Here is a 22,059-nt window from a genome sequence, read left to right on the forward strand (position 1 = left end):
AGCCACTATGGAAAGCAGTATGGAGCTTCCTCAGAGAATTAAGAATAGATCTACCATATGATCCAGCTATCCTGCTGCTGGATATTTACCCAAAGAACTTGAAAACGCAAAGGCATAAAGATACATGCACCCCTGTGTTCATTACAGCATTATACACAATAGCCAAGACTTGGAAGCAACCTACGTGCTCATCAAGGGATGAATGGATAAAGAAGATGTGTTATATATGCACAATGGAGTACTACTCAGCCATAAGAAATGATGAAATCTGGCCATTTGTGACAACATGGATGGTCCTTGAGGGTATTATGCTTAGTGAAATTAGTCAGAGGGAGAAAGTCCAAGACTGTATAATTTCACCCATAAGTAGAAAATAAAAACAACAAGAAACAAACACATAGCAATGGAGATTGGATTGGTGGTTACCATAGGGGAAAGGGGGGAGGACAAAAGGGGTGATTAGGCTCACATGTGAGATGATGGACTATAATTAGTCTTTGGGTGGTGAACATGATGTAATCTACACAGACTTGAAATATATTACGATGTACATCTGAAAGCTATATGATGTTATAATCCAATGTTGCTGCAATTAAATTAAAAATTAAAAAAAATAAAAGTCTTTTTCAGATAGTTCTAAGATCTCTTTCATCTCAGTGGCATCTATTAATTGTGTTTTTTCATTCAGTTTGGGATCTTGATTTTTCGTATGATTAGTGATTTTTGATTGAAATCTGGATATTTTGGATATTGTTTTTTGAGACTCTGGATCCTATTTAAACCTTCTGTTTTATCTGGCTTCATCTGATAATGCCCCAGCAGTGGAAGGGAACATGCACCCTTGTTACTGCCAGGTAGAGGTGAAAGTCCAGATTTTCCGCTTGGCTTCCATTGTATTAAAGGGCAGGGGTTCCTTGTGACTTCTGGCCCAGTGGTGGAAATTCTTGCTCTCATTTAGACCTCCATTGATACCTCCCTGGCTTGAGGTGGTTATATTGCCTCATTACTGTTCCCCATGAGGTCTCTGCTGACACCATGGTGGTGATGGTGGGGTCGTGGCTCATTATTGCTGGGGGTTGGTGAAGGTCCTGACTCTCCACTAGGCCTCCTTTGACACCACCCCAGCTGGAAGGTTGAGGGGTGTCTCCTTACTGCCAGGTTGGGTTGGAAGTCCAGGTTCTCTATTCAGCCTCGTCAACTAGCTGTGTGTGGGTATTGGGGTTCGTTATTAGAGCATGTTGAAGGTGGAAGTCTAGGCTTCCTGCTGATCTTTGCTGGTGTTGGTTGGGGTATGACCACAGTTTTCTGTGTACTTTTTGCATGGAGTAGAACAGTTATTGTCTAAAAATTTTGTGTCTTACTGGAATGCCTCTTTTAGGTCCTTTGGCTAGGGAGAACTGGCTTTTGTTGGGACTTTTTATGTCTGTACCTGTTGGCCTTTTTGGATTTCTGGCTTCTTCAGCTTTAAGTCTGGGATATATTAGGCAAAAACAAAACCTATGCACCTCACCCTTGTGTCTTTCTTTGGTGCCTGAGGTCCCTAACTGGTTTGCCTTCTTTCCCCCATCAGATTTGCCTTTTTTTTTTATACATAATGTTGGGTTTTTAGTTGTAGTTAGCTTGAGAAATACGGAAGAGTCTACCCTGTCTTCCTGGAAGTGGACCTAGTTTATTTCTACATCAAATTGAGAAAAAGTGGGTTTTTAAAAATCTTAATTACGTTTCTCTGTGATTAGAGTAAGGGTGACAGTGACTTTGAGTAGTCTTCTCTTTTTTGATACTATTATTTCTTAGCTTAACCATACCTAAGCTACCTGAAATGGTATCTTACTCTGAATTTGGCTGTACTAACAGCATTTGTTTTTTAGGGATGTGGCTTGCACCGACTTGTGAATAATTTGGAGCTCAGTTTGTGTATATATTGCATTATCATTTCTATTCTTCCTCTCCTTGCACATATCTTTTAAATATATTAGAGTCTTCAGATATTACTCCATTTTATTTTTATATTTGGGTGATTTATTGGAAAAGCTTAGTGTTATTTTTAAATTTATAGAGCATACTCTGTTTGTCCTTTTTTGTTTCATTTATAAGTCTGGATGTATATACCAAAATTAATGGGGAGTTTTTGTTGTTGCCTCCTGATTCTACCTACAGTGATTACAGAACATTCTTTGTCTTTAGTCTTTAATGTGAAACCTTATTATATAATAGTATTTAAGTTTCCAAACTATTAGTAAGTCAATTTTTAGATTATATATGAAGTTTTACAAAATTTTATTTTTCTATATTAATGACAATTTATTTATAATTTCTAATATTTTTCAATGTGTAGTTTTCACATAGTTGTAACCATATTGCATATACCATTTATGTTCTGTTCTTTGATTTAATATTTCTTAATAAATACATTTTTTGTGCTTTTTACATAAACATCAAGTAACAGGTTTTTAATAATAATAAGATGCTGATATTTCATAATGCACCTAACCATTCTCCTCGTCTGTGACATTTAAAGTGTTTTGTGATTTTTGCTGGTGTAATTAATATTGCTATAAGCATTTTTTCCCCTTTTTTTTGGTTATTTCTTTGAAATGAATTCGTAGGACTGAATAACTTGGTGATGGATTATAAACTTTTAAAAATAACATATAGTATTGTTGCTTTCCCAAATCATTCCATGAATATGTAATATAACTGGTGATGAAGGCTAATGACTTTTAATAAAGCCTCAAAAACGTTAAATATTGTAGATTGTACATATAAATGATGCTTCACTTTTCCTTTAAATCACTTTCCTTTAGTTACAGCAAAATTGATCTTTTGTCATATATCTCTTTATTATCTATATTTCCTCTTATGTGAATTTGCTTTTGTATTTTTTTTTTTTGTTTTAAGGTTTTATTTTTCCTTTTTCTCCCAAAGGCCCCAGTACATAGTTGTGGGTCCTTCTAGTTGTGGCATGTGGGATGCCGCCTTAGCATGGGTTGACCAGCGGTGCCATGTCCGTACCCAGGATTCGAACTGGCGAGATCCTGGGCTGCTGAAGCAGAGCACATGAACTTAACCACTCGGCCTCCGAGCTGGCCCCCTTCTTTTGTATTCTTTACCATTCACTGATTTATGGATTTATTTATTCATTCAACAGATATCTGAGTGCTTTATTAAATGATTCATTAAACTCATAGTGTATTTGGTAAATAAATTTTGAAGGTTTCTGTAAACTAAAGTCTTGGGCTGCACTCTGTCAATTTTTATACAAACAAAATAAAAACATGGGGCTGGTCCTGTTGCCAAGTGGTTAAACTCACACGCTCTGCTTTGGCAGCCCAAGGTTTCTCTGGTTAGGATCCTGGGCGCAGACCTAGCACTGCTCATCAAGCCATGCTGAGGTGGCGTCCCACGTAGCAGACTCAGAAGGACCTACAAATAAAATATACAACTGTGTACTGGGGGGCTTTGAGGGGAAGAAGAAGAAGAAGAAAAAAAAAAGATTGACGATGGATGTTAGCTCAGGTGCCAATCTTAAAAAAAAAAAATAAATAAATAAATAAAGACATGTTAAAGTATCAAAGAGGGCCACACAATAACTTTTCCCAACAGGTTTTGTGTACTAAATAGTCAGTGACCTCACCTATTATTATTATTACCTTTATAAAAATGAAACTTTGGTATATGACCGTTTGAGTGAATGATGTCCACACTGGCCATCTGTTAGCTATCCTGGGTTGTGACATTGTGTCTTGGTAGAGACAATATTCCTTGAGTGTGAAACATTCTTCCCAGTTCCTTCCTTTGGCTAACTGCTTTGTCATAGCTTAAGTGATGTTTTCTTTAGACTCCCCAGACTAGTTCAATCTCTCCCTTCCTTATATTTTCATAGCACTCTGTGCTTCTGTTTTTTGACATTTTTCACAATGTTAAGTAGGTACATATTTATGTAGTTACTGGTTTAATGACCCATAAGTAATTATTGTGGACTTCATGAGAGAAGAGCTTGAATCAGTGTTGTTCACCCCTAGAGCCCCAGATTGTGCTTGGTATATAGTAGTGTATAGTAAAAACTTAATGAATAAGTGAGTGAAAGAATGAGACATCAAAGTTAGTGTATGCACGAGGGACCGGGACCATCAACAGATGATCATGCTTAAGTGTAGACAAAAACTTGCATCTTTAAACCAGGACAGTAGCTCTCCACACTGAGAAACAGTCCAGAGATATATGCAGTGGGCCTTTGATTTTTGTCATGGATTGTTGGAGGTCAGTGATTGAAGTAGCGAGACTGAATCTTGGTTGCATGCAGTCAGAGTCAAGGTTTCATAGTGGTCAAATAATTAGGTTGGCAATTTTACCTTGTGGTAGAATTGAGAGTGCCTTATGGCAGAATGTGAATTAAACTAAGGAAAGAAGAGTGATCTTGTCCTGTGCAGAGTGAGTGAATGCTGTTTTATTTTTATTCTAGTGTGCCCTTTACCAACTCCCTCTAAACACACACACATGTGCACACACACATAGACATACACGATGCTTCCTTTATTTAAAAGATAGTTTGCCTTTTACTGTGACCACTATGGCTTCATTTAGCATCCTTATCCACGTTAAAAAAATTTTTTTAAAAATCTCTGCCACAATTTCCCTCTTGGGTTTGCAATAAGCTATTTTAAAATAGACTCTAGACTTCCTGTGTGGTATTTTTAAGTGATCTCATTTCATTTTTGCCATAAAGTCTACATAGTTGCTCTGTTTTTTGCTTAATTTAGTGCCTAAGAGTGGTGCCTTCCTCTTCCCCTTTCCCACTTTAGCTGTCAGAATATAGGGTTTCATATAGTACAACTTTTACATGGTAGTCCTTCGCATATTTGTACCAGTGGTTATTACTGAGAATTAAGTTTCATATATTTCCTTCCCATATGTGTTATGAAACTACCTAATCTAAGAAGCAGGGACTCTGTTTTTGCTAAGCATCTTATTTTCATATCTTATCCTAAGTATTATTTTTTTAAGTTCATGTATGGGGCTAATACTAAGTTATCATAATTAGTAATTAGATGTTGTTTTATTTCAACCAAGAACTTTTATATGCAGGGAAAAAATACTTTAATATTGCACTACTTTCTAATTTTTGTCACAAAGAAATAATTATCATTCTTCACCTGGTATTATAGCTCTAAAGGCTAGGGGGAGATATAAAAAGATTTCAAAAGTTATCCTTGCAATATCAGTTTGTAAACAGATTTATAGTTATTCCTTTAATTTTTTTTATCTTTCACTAAAGTCACTAATTGACTTTACTGAATCTCTATTCTTTTTCTACCATAGTTACAAAGACATAATAACTGCTTCATTTGGTTAATTTAAGTTTTCTTTGCCTTTAAAAAAGAACTAATGGTATGTGACAATATTGCTTCCTTCAAGGGCCATTTTTCTGTATCTGATCATGTAGTATTTAATCTCCTTCCACTGCAGCTAATCATTGGCTTTTAGAGCTAAAAGAGATCTTAGTCATAATCAAGTCCAACCATACACTTTTTTCAGATGAAGAAACTGAGCCACAGAGCTTTTAAATCCAAAATTACACAGCTATTTGATGGCAGAGTTTATACTAGAATAAAGGTTTAATGTTTATTGTATCTTTCAGTAAACTCCCTTATTACTTCTTAATATATGTAAATTGAACTTCCCCAATATGAGCTTCTGTTGTTTATAATAATAATGACAATAATGAGAATATATTAGCTAACACTTACTGAATGCTTACATGCCAAATGGTCTGTTAACCACTGTCCATTTATCATTTCAATGCTCATGATTACTCTGTAAGGTACCTGAAGCAATGTAGTTAAGTACACTTTGGGGTTCATAATGTGTTTAATATCTCCGTATACTCTGCTTTGCTTAACATAAAAAAATACTTGTTGCTTCTTTGTCTTTGATGGATGAAATGTTAGGGAGGAGAAAATTCATTCATAAGCTACATTTACTTAAGAAACATATAGCATAGCATGACATGACTTCTCTGCCTGGCTGCATGGCATACTAGTTAACCTGAAAACCTTTCCTCTATAAACATTCATGCTGGATAGTATATAACTCGTATAGTTCTAAGTGAATTGCTGAACCTGCAAGAAAACAAAAAACAAAGTCCAAAACAAGGAGGAAACCGAAAACCAGAGTGGTAAGCAGGCCCTCAAGCTTTAGCTGTAGTGGGCTCTGGCAACCTCAGTTATCTTTGGTCTTGGCTTTTAGTTACCAAAAAAGGGTGAGAACAAGAAGAGAGGAATTGAGAAGTGATGCTCCATTTCTCTAAGCTTGTAACTTCTAAGGACTAGTGGAAGGTGAACTGTTTCAAAAACCTGCCCTCCTCTTAATTTGACAAAGAAGCTTCTTTGCTTTGGTCTTGATGACGAGGCTGAGGGCTGCGTTCCCTTAGAATTTGTCACCACAGTCCTCTCATCGCTCAGATTGTAATTTCTTTCATGGTCTAGGAACCATCAAACCAATAAATTATCTTAAAATTTGATCCTGGGTGGACCGGTTACATCTCTGGATATCTAGTAGTAAACATAGGTATTTGTTGTGACATATACCTTCAACTCTGGCAATATATTTGAAAAAGAAAGCCTTGAGAAATGTAAACTCAGAATCCAAAATTACCCAGAACTTGGAAATAATCCACCAAGAGCAAGAGTTAGCAGAGACCTCCAATGGCCGTTGTAGACTCCTAGAATTTCAGATAATATAGTTATCAGCAGAGTATAAAATGACTGTTTAAAATTATTAAAGAAGCAAAAGATGGAGTTGAAATTATGAGAGAGGGACAGATATTATCAATAGAGACTAGAGAATGTGAAAAAGAAAAATATCTTTGGAACCAGTCAGAAGTCATTGAGTAGATTAAATAGCAGATTAGACACAGCCAAAGACACTGTTAGTGAACTTGCAGATGGACATAAAGAAATTATACTGAATGTAGCACTGAAAATAGAGATGAAAATGTGAAATACAGATCAGTATATCTGGACACTAGAATGAATTGATTCTTTGTATGTCTAATAAGACTCTCAGAATGAGAATCTAGGAGAGAGGCAATATTTACAGACTGTTTTTACTCCACAAAACTGATGCAAGATGCAAGTCTTCAGACTTAAGAATAATAAGTCCTGGGCTGGCTCTGTGGCTGAGTGGTTAAGTTTGTGCGCTTTGCTTCGGCCAACCAGGGTTTCGCAGGTTCGGATCCTGGGCGCAGACGTGGCATCGCTCATCAGGCCGTGGTGAGGCGGTGCCCCACATAGCACAACCAAAAGGACCTACAACTAGAATATACAACTATATACTGGGGCCTTTGGCGAAGAAGGAAGAGGAGGACGGGGAGGGGGAGGAGGAGGAAAGAAGATTTGCAACAGATATTGGCTCAGGTGCCAATCTTAAAAATATAAATATTAAAACATTAAAGAAAAAACAATAATAAATCCCTAACAGGAAAAATAAACCTAAATCTCTAAGTAGATCCCTAAGGTAAATCTCTAAGTAGTTTCTCTAAGTGAAACCCCAGTGTGCTAAAGACAAATATAAACCTTTAAAAGCAGCCCAAGGGAAAAGAAATTGGTAACATGATCTGCCAATATTGATGTTAGTTATTTAGTTTCCCATACTTGGTAATGAAGATGTGAAGGATAAAGAAAATTATTTCTTCTTGAACATCTGTTATATTTGAGGCAGTGTGCTGAGCTATCTGGAATTCTCTTCTTTTAACCGCTTACAATCACTAGACTGTAACCCTCCCCTTTCCAACTAAAATGAGTTACTGATCTTCTTCTCAGACTATATCCGGAAGTTGCAGGTTCTTCAGTATTTTAACCACGCTCTGCCCCTCCCAAATGAAAAGATTTATTGTTCTAGTTCCTGATACTACCTAGAAATGTCCAAATTTCCACACCTGTGATCATAACATACAGCTATCAAAGTTAAGTAAGCAAGCTTGAAGAGGAGCAGGTTAATTCTTAATAACACAAATTAGTCTTCCAAGAATGTACGTGGTTAGTATGACAAAGACATGTAGAAATCAGACTCTGATTCACAGAAATTTAGAGTTAGAAGCAAATGTTATTTTGTTAATCTATATATCAAGAGTTGTCATAAACTAGGTGGCAGAATATGTTGCTTTAAATTAAGGCATCTCTTTTTATCATTCTATCAGTATGAATCTGAGTCTTTATTTTTCAAATATTTATTTGCCACTGTTGATGTTAAAAAAAGTTAACAGAGAAGGAGCTCTGTAGATACATCTTGGTTAGTAAATGCTTGTTGACTCTATTTTGGCTGGTATTTACAGCAACGTGGACAGGGATTGCTGAGAGGCAAGTGAGGGTGGAACTATGAAAAGTAAGGTCTTGCTATAGAAGACTTTGTGTTTTGTTCCTTGTGAATATTTAAAGTTCAATTCTGTCAGTTATCACTGTGAGCCACACTTCTGAGATTACTTTTTATTTCATGATGTTTAATTGGTTATAGTTCAATTTTAGATTCTGTTGAAAATATTGTGATTTTTTCCCCAGATATTTTGGCTTAACTCAACCCTAAAATGGTAGTTCATTTGCTTTTCCATGTTGAAAACAACAAAATTGTTTATCAGCATCAACAATAACAAAACAACCACTACCTTTTACAGTTTGCTATCTTCTATTTGCTTGTCTTATTAGAGGGAGCCATTTGCAGTCGTTGTCACTTACTGAGTTTTAGAACTAACCTGTTTTCTTGGTATGCCTATCTTATTTGTCCTTGCCTACCCAGCTTCTCTTGTTCAGACTTCCATTTTCTTCTTATGTGATCAATCTTCCTCTCATTTCACTTTCTCCCTTTATTCTTCCCCTGAAAGGATAATGCTTACTTTTTACTATAATATCAACTGTTTGGAAGCTCTTCACTATTGTTATTTTGTCTAAATGTTCCTTAATAACTTTGCTAAGATGGCTGTCCCTTCACTGTGTATTTTAAAAGAATTTACCTCTTCCCTCTTTCAGAAAATTTTATCATTGGTTCATTATCCTGTGACTTTATTATTTTTGTGTCTGTAGCATGATCTTGGCTGCTTGAGTGTCCTGAATGATGTTTGTTTTATTTTATTAAATGATAGTTTTGAAAGGCTTGCAACAAAAAAGGGCAGTCCTCTGGGCCCCTGTCATCTTCACTGCTTTTGTAGAGACAGTTATTTTCAGCACATTCTTAGATATTTACCTGCAAATTTTTAAGTGAAATGCTTATAGTGCAATTTTCTTATCTTCCGTGTTTAGATATTATTTACATACTTTCTACTACCACAAGTAGTGCCTTAAAACAACATAAATTTATTTTCTTACAGTTCTACAGTTTAGAAGTCTGAAATGAGACTCATACTAAAATCAAGATGTCAGCATGGCTGTGTTCCTTTTTGAATTTTATAGGAGAGAATCTGTTTTTTTGCCTTTCCCACCTTCTAGAGGCCACCTGCATTCCTTGGCCAGTGGCCCTAATCCTCCATCTTCAAAGCCAGCAGCATAGCATTTCTCGGACAGTGCTTCTGTCACTACACATCTTTCTCTCTCTTCTTCTGCCTCTTTCTTTAAGAACCCTGGTGATTACATTGGGTCCACCGGGATAATACAGGATAATTTCCCTATTTCAGATCAGCTGATTAGCAATCTTAATTCCATCTCCAACGTAATTCTCTTTTGCCATGTAAGGTAACCTGTTCACAGGTCCTAGCATTAGGATGTGGACATCTTTGTGGGGAGGGACATTATTCTGCTTACCACAGAGGATTTAGCTTTTAGGGCCAACACTCGCTATCTCTATCTTTAGTCTCCCAAATCATCTAATATATCACAATTTTTGCTTAACATTAAGGTTTGCTTAATATTTAATATTCATATATTATGACCACGTATGTATTAATAATAATATACTATCATTAAATATGTTTTTCTTATGCAACTTTTATTCTTGGAGTTAATAACTGAGTTTTTTGGTTTGATTAGTGTTCTAGGTACTTATTATTAATTAATTCGCCAAAACGCTTACGGAAGCATGTATTCTCTCAATATGTTCTAATCCATGAGATAATTAGTTTTAATTTCTGTAATCATTATTCTTTTAGTGCACTTTCCTCCTGTTTCAATCTCCATTTGCTTCTAATCCTACTATAGAAATGTCTTAAAGTTTTCCTTTATCATTGTCCTCGGAATTCCCTTTTCTCTTACGTTGGACCCCTTGTTTCTTAGATCACATATGTTATTCTTCACTGATTTACTCCTTCTTTTTGGTGGAGCACAATTTCTCTAATTATCTTTCCCGGACAGGAAGTAAACATTTTTCAGGTCTGGCGTGTCTGAATGAATTTTTATTCTACTTCATATGTGATTGATGGTTTGGCATGTATATAGATTTGTAGATTGGGAATTGTTTTCCTAGAGAATTTAAAAGTGTTGCTTTTTTGTCTTATTGTTTCCAGTATTGCTCTTGAGGAGTTTGATGCCATTCTGTTTGTTTATATGTGACATATTTCTGTTTTTATGTATCTGTTTGTTTTTTAATCTCAGAAGCTTTTAGGAGCTTCTGTTTAGTCCTGATGTTCAGGTGGTGGGCTTCTATGTGTATGTTTTTTCATTTGTTGTGCTGGATATATGGTATAACCTGTTAATTTGAAAGTCTTATTCTTCAGTTTGGGGAAATCTTGAATTATTTCTCTGATTATTTTCTCCATTTTCAAAAGTTCTTTGTAGAACTTTTGGTTTTCAGATATTTTATTGTTTAGGTCGATCCTTTCATTTTACTGTTATTTCTCTCCCATTTTCAATCTCTTGAGATTTTTTGTTTTAATTTATGGTGGAGTTCCCAACTTTATTTTCCAATCTTCTTATTAATTTAAGAATTAACATCATGTTTTTAATTTCTAAGAGCTATTGTTTGTTCTTTTAAAATTTTAACTGATCATCCTGTTCTTCTGTAGTCTCCCTGAAGGTAGTAATTATTATTATTTTAAGTTTTCTCTTCCTGACATTGTCTCTTTATCCCAATGTCCTTTTCTGTGTGTGTATGTGTGTGGTTTTTTTAATCTCAACCTTTCATATTAGAGATTTCTACCTAATATCTGATGATCCTTCATATTGTAGAATAAAATACTAAATAACTAGTTGGAACCTGTGTGTAATGCTGGAGCTTGTTGAATGACTGGTGTCGTGAAATTGGGCACTAACCCATTTTTTGCTGGGGGATTATCAGTTATCAGTATCTCTGGTTCCCTTTTCTTGGAGTGGCCAGTTTCAGCAGAAGGAAATCCTTCCATTTCCTTCTTGGAAGTACAGAGTTCTTAGAGAGTAAAAGAAAAGGAGATCTTCTTTCCAGTACATATACTCTGTATAGATTTTTTAGATAATCTCCCATGTTTTAGCTTGCACCCTCTTCTTTGGTTGTATCCCTTAGTCCAAAGTCCTTCTGCTTTAACCTCTCCAGAGTGAATCCCTCAGTCTTTTGCCAGGATGAGTGTGGGATAGTTGCATGGCTGCATGGATTGAGGCAAAGGATCTGTGGTCATTGGAGTTTCAGTTACTCATCTTTTTAGCCTCATCTGCATTCATGCCCTCTGATCTGCCTGTTTTCTTTAAATCTTATCTTTCCAGGGCTTACTGAAGATCAACTTGCTTCTTAGTTTACTCACGGACACTTTTCTGTGTTCTACTAAGTCATCTCATTGCTACTTGTTCATCAAATATCCATCCTCCAAAATTTTTATGACAGCTCCTGCCTCTTCGAGAGCTGCACATTCAGCTTTTGTCTTTTCATTTTTATTTATTTATTGGTTTAGAGCCCTAAAAATTTTTCTTAACAGTCTTTTGGTGGTGGTTAAGGAAGGAACAAAGGTACACTTACATATGGTTTGACTCCTTAATCTTTTACTTCCACACAGATGTACAGGTCATTCTCGTTAGTTTGTCTTTTAATTTGTACATGGTAATTATAGGAGTGATCATAAGTTGATGACTGAACACTGGAGAGTAGATGTTGAGGGTTAAGGTCTCAGTGAGGATGGAAGAATTATGGCAGGGAAGAAAGTTGGTGGAAAAAGAATTAGGGTTAATGGTGCACCATAGGGCTAAGAATATTTGTTAGGAGTTGATATTTTTCAGAAAAGTACTACAAGGAGAAGAAATAGCAGTACATTATTTCATATTAAATTGTAACACAAAAATTCTTTTAAATTATTCCATCGATAGTGTGTACAATGTTAAATTGTATTTCAACTGCAGTGCCTTAGGGATTCCCTTTTCTCTTCCTCTAGTGGACTGTAACAGCAAGATTTGAGTAAATATTTGTAACAATGCTTTGTAAAGGCATCATTTCAAATGTAAGATATTGTCAATGCCTTGTAATGGTCCTATTGACTCATGTCAGCTGAGTGTACCTCTTACCAAAATATTCCACCTCTTCTCTAAATTAAGTTCTGTATAAAGTTCAGCTGATTTCTCAGAGTTAAATACCTTAAACAGTAGCTACAGTGTTTACAGTATTTTGGCCTCCACATGTAACAATACTAAATACTAGCTTGCCTTAAGCTACCTACTTACTAGATACTTAATGCAGCCTATAGCCAAAGCCATGCTTTTTTAGTTTCAGAGCAATTGCTCTTTTTGTTTCTCCATGTTGTGTCCCTAACAGGAAATTTCCTTTCACAGTCTCAGAAAGCAGCTTTCATGTAGAGCACAATGCGAGTGGTGCCCTGAGTTGTGTATTGCCAAGACACCTCTCCTCTCTCCCTTCCTAGTGCTTATGTGTGGGGTGCTTTACAAATTTTGGTTTGAAGGTGGAGTGGGAAGTAAACAAGATTGTTTTTTTATAAATGCTTTGTTGTTTTTAGAGAAGTTTTAGGTTCACAGCAAAATTGAAGGGAAAATTCAGAGATATTCCTTATATCTTCTGCCCCTATACCTTCGAGCCTCCCCCAAAATTAATATCCCCCACCAGAGTGGTACATTTGTTAAAATTGGTGAACCTATGTTGACACATCATAATCACCCAAAGTCCATAGTTTATGGTACCAATATTACTTTTACTAGTAAAAAATAATATGGTACCAATCTTGTTGAAATTTATCAAGAGATAACTATAATTTTTTTAAAATCTGAGCTTGTGGCATTAAAAACTAATTACTTTATAAAGAATTTCTGAAGAAATTATGTGTAATGACGTTGTAGTTATTAAAACAAGTTTTAAAATATATGAGAAATGTAGTGATCATAAAAATGTGAACTAAGTTCTTGATAGTATTAGTCTAAACCAAGATGCTTTATTTAAGGATATGAGATTTTTATTAGAAGAAGTTTCAGGCAACTTCTTCTGAGAAGAGTCTTATATATAGCATTCATTAGATATTAACACAGACCTACTATTTGTGATTCACGATAGAGTCCCAAACTTTTTAAACTGTAAAAGAGCAGTGCTATAAAATAATTTAAAAGCAAAGCCATTTTGACCTATTTATATTCTTTTGCTTTTTGCACCTACCAAAAACTAATTCAATTCTTTTGGTTCTGAACACTATCAGCAACCCTTGAGAGCATCTTTCAGTAGCTCTTGTCTGCTGACTGCTGTGTAGGCTCTTTATATTTTTTGAAAAATTGGCATAGAATGAGAGTCTGACTGAGGGACTTGAGGGCTAGGGGAATATAGTACTCCAGTTTGTGTCCCTGTCCTCATCTAATGATAGCTAGCCCTAGTGGTCTAGTGGTTAGGATTTGGCACTCTCACTGCTGAGGCTCAGGTTTTATACCACCTGTGTGTCAGTTGTCATACTGTGGTGGCTGCGTGTTGCTGAAAGCTGTGCCACCCGTATTTGAAATATCAGCGGGGTCACCCATGATGGATAGATTTCAGTGGAGCTTCCAGGCTAAGACAGACTAGGAAGAAGGACCTGGTCACTCACTTCAGAACAAATTGGCCATGAAAACCCTATGAATAGCAGTGAAGCATTGTCTGATACAAAGTGCCAGAAGGTGAGAGGATGGGGCAAAAAGACTGCCCGGAGCTTTCCACTCTGCTGTACACAGGGTCGCTAGGAGTCAGAATCAACTTGACGGCACTAACAACATCATCATCTAACGTAATGATCGGAGCAGGGTAAATTACCGACTGATGGTAATTTCTTGCAACCTCAGTAGATGTAGGATAGCTCAGCTTCCTTCTTTTTTTTTTTTTTTTTTTTTTAAAGATTTTATTTTTTCCTTTTTCTCCCCAAAGCCCCCCAGTACATAGTTGTATATTCTTCGTTGTGGGTCCTTCTAGTTGTGGCATGTGGGACGCTGCCTCAGCGTGGTTTGATGAGCGGTGCCATGTCCGCGCCCAGGATTCGAACCAACGAAACACTGGGCCGCCTGCAGCGGAGCGCACAGACTTAACCACTCGGCCACGGGGCCAGCCCCAGCTTCCTTTCTTATAAGAAGAAATGTGATCCAGGCCTTGCCACTTTCTAACTTGAGCCTTGGGCAAAATCCTTATTTCTCTAAGTCTTGGTTTTCCCGTTTGTAAAATGGGAATAGTAATTACCACCTTGGGTTTTTTTTTCCCCATGTGATGAATAAATAAAATAACAAACTAGACATAGTGCATGGCACTTGGTAAGTGCTCATTGATAGCTAGTGCTATGATAACTAGTATCACTGCTACTACTATTATTACTACTACTATGTTTGTATAAGTATTGTTGGCATCCTCAAATTTTCTGAGATACTGCCTCTTAAGTTTTTTGAGTTAGGGATTTTGAGAATTTGATAAAAACATAGAAAAATATATAAAAATGTAAAATACACATTTTAGACTCCTACTCTGAGGATAACGGATACCACTTCAAATGGAAACAACCTAAGTAGTGAATGTTGGAAAATATTAACCAATGAATACAGGTTTGTATAACAGCCAAATGGAAATTAGTAAATTAATAGTAGGTCCTTCTGAAGTAAGGCTTACTGTGTGAGAAGGTGTCTTAAGATGATGTCCTCTAACCGTTTGCAAACCATTTAACCAGGCTGCAGATTCCTGGGCCACAACTCAGGAAGACTCTTGGAGGATTATGGGGCTTCTTGAGCACACTAAAGTTTAGATCAAAGATTTCCTAATAATGTTTAATATAGCTATCATAGTTTATGGTTTTCTTAATTATTCACATGTAGTTTTGCTGAAAGGAGTTTCAAATATGAAGGATAGTATATATTTGATCAAAGTGTGGAATGGGTAAAAGAAGGGAAATTATGTTGGTAGATGTACGAATATAGGCAAAATGAGTTGTACAGTGTTCTGTGATGGGGTCACATTGTGTTAAACACTCTAACTCTTTGATTGCTAACTGTAGGATTTTGAGTAAAAATTATGTAACTTGGGGCCAGCCCAGGGGTGCAGCGGTTAAGTTTGAACGTTCTGCTTCTTGGTGGCCCAGGGTTTGCCGGTTCAGATCCTGGGTGTGTACATGGCACCGCTTGGCACGCCATACTGTAGTAGGAGTCTCACATATAAAGTGGAGGAAGATGGGCATGGATGTTAGCTCAGGGCCAGTCTTCCTCAACAAAAAGAAGAGGATTGGCAGCAGTTAGCTCAGGGCTAATCTTCCAAAAAAAAAAAGAAAATTACGTAACTCTTCTAATCCATGTATCCTAATCTGAAAATGAGGATAATATACATCTTTACTATAGGCCTGTTGTGAGGATTGAATGAAATAACATGCATAACACATAGTATGTCCTCAGTAAATGTTAGTTGATTAGAGTTCTTCATCGTCGTCATTATCATTTTAGTGATTCGCAATATTGTGGGTATAATGTTCTTAAGGTTTCTCTGCCTGTTTAATTGTCACCTACTCTCCAGGGCCAAAATGAATTTCTCCCTTTTGAATTAAATTTCCCTACCATTTATTTCATGGTAATTGTTCCCTTCTGTGCTTTTATGTTCTTCAGCAAGTAGCATGGAGTAGAGACGTTAGTATTCACTTTTTTGGTTAATTGATATAGAATCCCTTTGACTTTTATCTATATGTGGCATGTCAGTTTTGCTTATAAGCTATTGTATTTTAACCTTAGGAGCTGTTTCGAGCTATCTTGTTTCTCTCTCCCCACTCTACCTGACCAAGATGTTTTGAGGGATCTGTTTATTTAAGAAGTTTACTGTTTAAATTAAATGTCTCTGCCTAAATGAAACTCAATTTATAAGTTAAATTTGTTTCAGAAATGAAAATCTTATTCTATATTCTAAAACCAAATATTTTTTAAAGTCTCCTGTTTTTTAAGCAAATATTTGTTTAAAATATTTACTTTTATTTCTTGAGCTTGACTAATGAAGAGCTGACTGCATAAATATAGTTATGAGAGTTTAGCCCATTTCTTTTAAAATTGCATCCTTTCACCTCCTAAACACTAAACTATGAAACCTAACACAAATACTGTAAGAACATCTGAGGTAGATAATTAAAGTATAATTAAGTTTAAATGCCTTGGTGAAGGAGTATAAAAATTATTTAAATTCAATCGGCTAGTACATTTGCAGTTTTCTTTTATTAGGTGTGAAATCTAAGAATCCGCTGCCAACTCTTGAGGGCTCAGTCCAGAACGTGGAGCTGAAGTACTGCAGCACGTCGTTGGTCAGATGTGCCTCTGGGACCCTGGGATCAATAAAAATTGGTGCCAAAGCCCCAGGTATGTGCAGCTGGACCGTGTAAAACTTTATTGCCTGTATAGGAGAATTGGCCTTGCGTTTTACAAGGAGCGTTACTGAAACAAGAATTTACTCATTGTTCCTATGAATCAGAGGTTTTAAATTTTTTTATTTTACTAAAAAAAATTTTAATTGTGGCAGGATGATACTTCTTTACTTTAGTAAATTGATTTGTATTTAAGGAAAAAAACTGCATGATTTTAAGAGTGGTTATGAGGGATAAAAATTAAAGGAAAGTTTATTCTCATACTTTTTTGGGGAATAGGAGATATAGATATATATGACACTTAACAATTAAATTAAAATATTGTTAGTATAATAAACAGAAAACCCAGCTGTTTTTCAATTTAAGGTTGTAATTGACTTCACCTTTCTACGAAAACTTTATTTCATAATATTTTTCTTAAACTATTTGTAATTTAATTTTTTCCAGGGCAAAACTAAATTTCTAGATAAGTTTAAAGAGGTATAGATTCCCTTGAATGTTTAGAATACAGTGTGTTCATGTTGTTTCCTTTTATAAGCTTTTCTGAACATGTGGTACATTCATTAGCTAGATACTAAAGCTTAATTTCTTAAGAGTTAAAGTGCTTTTAATTTTATCAGTCATACTCTTTAGACTATAGCTAAATGTACAGCTAAAATTACCAAATATAGTTGAAATATTATAATGTTAGTAAAATATTTTAAGATCAAGCTTCCTCAAGTTACTCCTATATTTTATTTTATGATTTTTTTCCTAAATGTTTCTCTTCAGGTGATAGTGGAAAAGAGAAGTTGATTCCATTGCTTCAGGGTCCCTCTGACACTAAAGATCTTCATAGCAGCAAGTGGCTCAATGAGAGTAGAAAGCCAGAATCTCTCTTAGCTCCAGATTTGTTAGCCTTCACAGTCCAAGTTCCACAGTATATGGACTACTGCCACAATTCCGGTAAGTACAAACTTATCATTATTCATTTATTTTGCATTTCCTTTTCCAGTAAGGCTTTTAAAATTGGACTTTTTTTTTCTTCCTTTTTTTTTTTTTTTTTTTTTAAACAATTTGTATCCATTGGGATAATCTCTGGAGTTGTGCCCTTTGGGAAGTCAAATGAAGCATTTTTGTATCATTTTTGATAAATGGACGTTTGTTTACAAACAATAATGATTTTACTTTATTATTCTTTTTTCTTTGAGGAAGATTAGCCCTGAGTTAACATCTGCTGCCAATCCTCCTCTTTTTGCTGAGGAAGACTGGCCCTCAGCTAACATCCGTGCCCATCTTTCTCTACTTTATATGTAGGATGCTTGCCACAGCATGTCTTGACTAGCAGTGTGTAGGTCCACACCAGGGATCCAAACTGGTGAATCCCAGGCAACCGAAGCAGAACGTGTGAACTTAACTGCTGTGCCACTGGGCCAGCCCCTATTTTATTATAATTAATTATGAGAGGTATTTATTAATTATGAGAGATAATTTTGTTGTATGTATAACAATCTGAGATTCATATCTACCAAATCCAACTGAGTTTTAAAATATACTGTATCATGTAATACATAGAAAGGAGTAAAAGAAATTTAAAACATTGGAAAGAGAAAATATTTTTCTTGGAATAGTAGCACCTTGTGACCCACAGTTTGCCTTATTAAAATTAGATATTTGGGCCTTCTGTAGTTTTGCAAAAAAGAAAAGATGTTGATGGTGGAACCAAGACAACTCTGAGGTCAAGATGCTACTTTTTAGAGTTATATTTTTATCTAATAGCACTTTGCCTAGAATCTGTCTCATTTTGTTTCACACCCTAATAGCAGAGCCACACCTCTCATGTTGAGAGGAGATACCAGAAGGATCAAGGAAGAGTAAAAAATGTACGGCAAGTAGAGACCAATACCAGCAATGAGTTTCCTAGTCAGTATGAGGTTAGTAAAGCCAAGATGGTCCTTCACTGAGGCTAGAAATAAGATGGCTATTTACAGGTTTCTTAAAAGGGAAAGGGGTCTGATTTTTTTTCTTTAGAATTAATTGGCCAGTGAGGAAGTGGTTTCAAATGTTAACGGACTAAGACTGTGACTATGGGTAAAAGATTTTACCAATCTTTTGGGGCTGGCCCTGTGGTGTAGTGGTTAAGTTCATGCACTCTGCTTCAGCGGCCTGGGATTCGTGGGTTCGGATCCTGGGTACAGACTTACGTGCTGCTCATCAAGCCATTCTGTGGCAGCATCCCATATACAAAGTAGAGGAAGACTGGCCTGGATGTTAGCTCAGGGCCAATCTTCCTCACGAAAAAAGAAAGAAAGAAAGAAAAAGATTTTACCAATCTTTTTTTTTTTTTGAGGAAGATTGGCCCTGAGCTAACATCCGCCAGCATCTGTGCCCATCTTCCTCTACTTTATATGTGGGATGTCTGTCACAGCATGGCTTGATGAGCAGTACCTAGGTCCACACCCAGGTGAACCCCGGGGCCACCAGCCAAAGTGGAATGCACGAACTTAACCACTGCACCACCTGGCTGGCCCCTTACCAATCTTTTAAGGTAGTGGTTGGTAAACATTTTAATAAAGAGCAAGATAACTAATGTTTTAGGCTTTGTGAGCCATGCGGTCTCTGTGTTAACTATTCAGTTCTGCTGTGATAGCACACAAACAGCTATAGACAATATGTAAATGAATGGATGTGACTGTGTTCCAATAAAATTTTACTCACAAAAATAGGAGGTGGGCCAGATTCAGCCTATGTAGTTTGCCTACCCTTGTTTTAGAGAGAAGGGATTGTTGATTAAATAAATATCATGCTTTTGTTAATGGCTGTTTAATCATATTCCTTTAATATGTTGTTTGGTAAACTCCATTGTGTAATTATCCATATAGTAGTTTTTGGTAGGTTTTGTCTTCAAATCATCACATCATTAAAATGTTCCTAAAATGACCAAAGTGTCTGGTTAGAATTTTGACACCTAAGAAATAACTAAGCTTATTTGAATCTACTACATATTCTTAAATTCTACAGTCTCATTTTTTTTGTTTTGCGATGTACACAGAATGAATTAATGAGTCTAGCTTGTTTAAACAATAATCTGATCTTTCTTATAACAATATTCGTATTATTCTTTGTAATTTAAATGCATTTCTAGGGTCACAAAAATATGTTTGCATTTCTTAACCTTTTATATGGGCCTTAAAGTAACCAATTATAAAAAAATTATACCTGTGATATTTCTAGGATAAAGTTTTACGTTTTTTCTTGCTGTTAAGGAAATTCACCTAATCTTCAACATTAGTGTTACGTTTAGTGGTATGTTTATGGATTTGTGTGTAAAATTTTAATATGATCATGTATTTGGTGCTTTGAAAATATTCCTTTGGGTATGTTTTAATCCTAAGTTGTAATGTGTTTTTACTTAAACTACATTCACATACTTTAGGGCATTTTTAAATTTAAATTTTCCATCCACCTTGAACTGCCACCCACATTCATGGTTTAGGAATTTATGATATGGTATTTATGATATGGTTATGAGAGAGCTCATATGTATTATGTTTTTAAAGCCAGTTTTAAAATAATACTGATTAATCTTATGTTCCTGTAACAAGATTTAAAGTGGAGATGTTTGTGTGTGTGTGTGTGTGTGTGTGTGTGTGTGTGTGTGTGTGTGTATGTATGACTGATGGTATAGACAAATTATAAACAAATGAATTTTAAATGAAACAATTCGTAACAATCCTTCAACACTTTACTGAAATATCGTCCTTTGAGCAAGTACTTTCCTTGCCACTGTATATAATTTTTTTTCTCTTTCTTGCACACATGCACATGCACACACACATTCACACGTATTTCTTATTTCTCTACTCTTTAGTTTTTCTTAGTACTTATCACAGTCTATCATACTATATATATTACTGATTTATCTTGTTGATTTTTTTTCCTGCTATTAGAATTTATGCTTCATTGGGGCAGGAATTTTTGTCTTTTTTGCTCACTGCTGTATTCCTAGTATCTAGAACAATATCTCACATATAGTAGGCTATCAACAAATATTTAGTGAATGAATGAGCCAGTGAGTGATGATTACATTTACTTTTCTTTCGTTTTGAGACTGGAGCACTGAAGGGAAATGACAGAGAACAAGAGTCTTTCCTGATGTTTAATAAAAATGATGCTGGGTAATTAAATCCTAGATGAACAATTAAAGGGAAGCACAAATAATCCCTATTGCCTTTTCTTCAAACAGATATCCAGATGAAGTTGTTAATGAACGTTTTTCATAGGTTTATAGAATTTGAATGGGAAGTATTGGAATGTAGAGTAGTAAGTGATCAGCTAAGTGATTTGAGGCAAATTGTGTGTTTCAGAGGAGTTTAGTGATCGTTCTAACTGGCTTCTGAATATCAGGGCATGACATGTGGAAGACAGCTGGCTTTGTGCGTATGCTCCCAAACCGAAGGTGGGAGATTAAAACTGGGGACCAGCAAATGTTGTGAATATTATATAGAAGTCATTTAGGAAGTGAGTTTTGAGAGAAGCTCAGTTAGATAAAGAGGCAGAGTTTTTTGACTCTGACTGCAGAATGTGAGGGAATGGACAGCTTTGTTAATAGGAATTATGTATTAATGTGACTGAGAGAAATATTAATGGCATTAGTAAAAATCATTATAAAAATAGTATTTTACAATTTAAAGATCACTTACATATAAATTCTTTTATTTGTTTAGAAAACAAGACCATTTCCAACAGAGCAAATGTTATTTCTGTCTTACAGAGGAGGAAATAGAGGCCCAGAACTTGTCCAGTTGCCCAGCAAGTCAGACTCTGAACTTGAACCTGGGGCTTCTAACTGTATAACATTTTCCCACAGTCCTAGGCTATTTATCACGTTGTCTCTTAAACTTACGGTCCATATTGCTAAACATTGCATCCCCCAGCCCTAAAAGCCCTTAACTATGAGGAGCTCCTTCCTTTCTTCATATTAAGCACTGTGAAAAGAGCCACACTTTCATGATGTCACAGCATTGCTTTGTGTTTGGAATCACAGCAACTCCCTTTGCATTTTTTCCTCTCCCCTCCTTGATTGCATTCTCTACTTGACTGACTCTGATTACAATGAAGTAGCTGAAGGCTCTTGTGGGAGCCTTCAGTGTGCCAGCCCATGTTCTGTATTCATTGTTACTATTCGTGGGAACCATTTATTGATGCTTCTATTTCTTATACTTATGTAGGTATTAGGGGTCAAATAGAGAAACTAGATGCTTCTTTGGCTCCTTCAGAGATAGGAGCACTGGGTGACTATAACTGATATGTAAAATATTTTAAAATGGGTTCTAAACATTTTTCTTCCCTTTTAAGTATAGACT

At 35.8% G+C, this 22,059-nt stretch overlaps 1 protein-coding gene across 22 annotated transcripts in view; it reads left to right on the forward strand.

Annotated features, from left to right (window-relative positions):
* The window catches only part of VPS13B (vacuolar protein sorting 13 homolog B), a 777,317-nt gene that overhangs the window by 201,002 nt on the left and 554,256 nt on the right, over positions 1-22,059 (forward strand). For all 22 annotated transcript variants that reach the window (XR_011543460.1, XR_011543461.1, XR_011543462.1 and 19 more), the window contains 2 exons: positions 16,575-16,709; positions 17,486-17,659. Coding sequence is in view for 18 of the 22 variants with exons in the window: in XM_070631834.1 (XP_070487935.1) it covers positions 16,575-16,709; positions 17,486-17,659 (309 nt within the window). In the remaining 4 variants the exon portion in view is untranslated. The remainder of the gene's footprint in view (positions 1-16,574; positions 16,710-17,485; positions 17,660-22,059) is intronic.

This window comes from Equus przewalskii, chromosome 8 (assembly GCF_037783145.1).
Source record: "Equus przewalskii isolate Varuska chromosome 8, EquPr2, whole genome shotgun sequence".
NCBI lineage: Eukaryota > Metazoa > Chordata > Mammalia > Perissodactyla > Equidae > Equus > Equus przewalskii.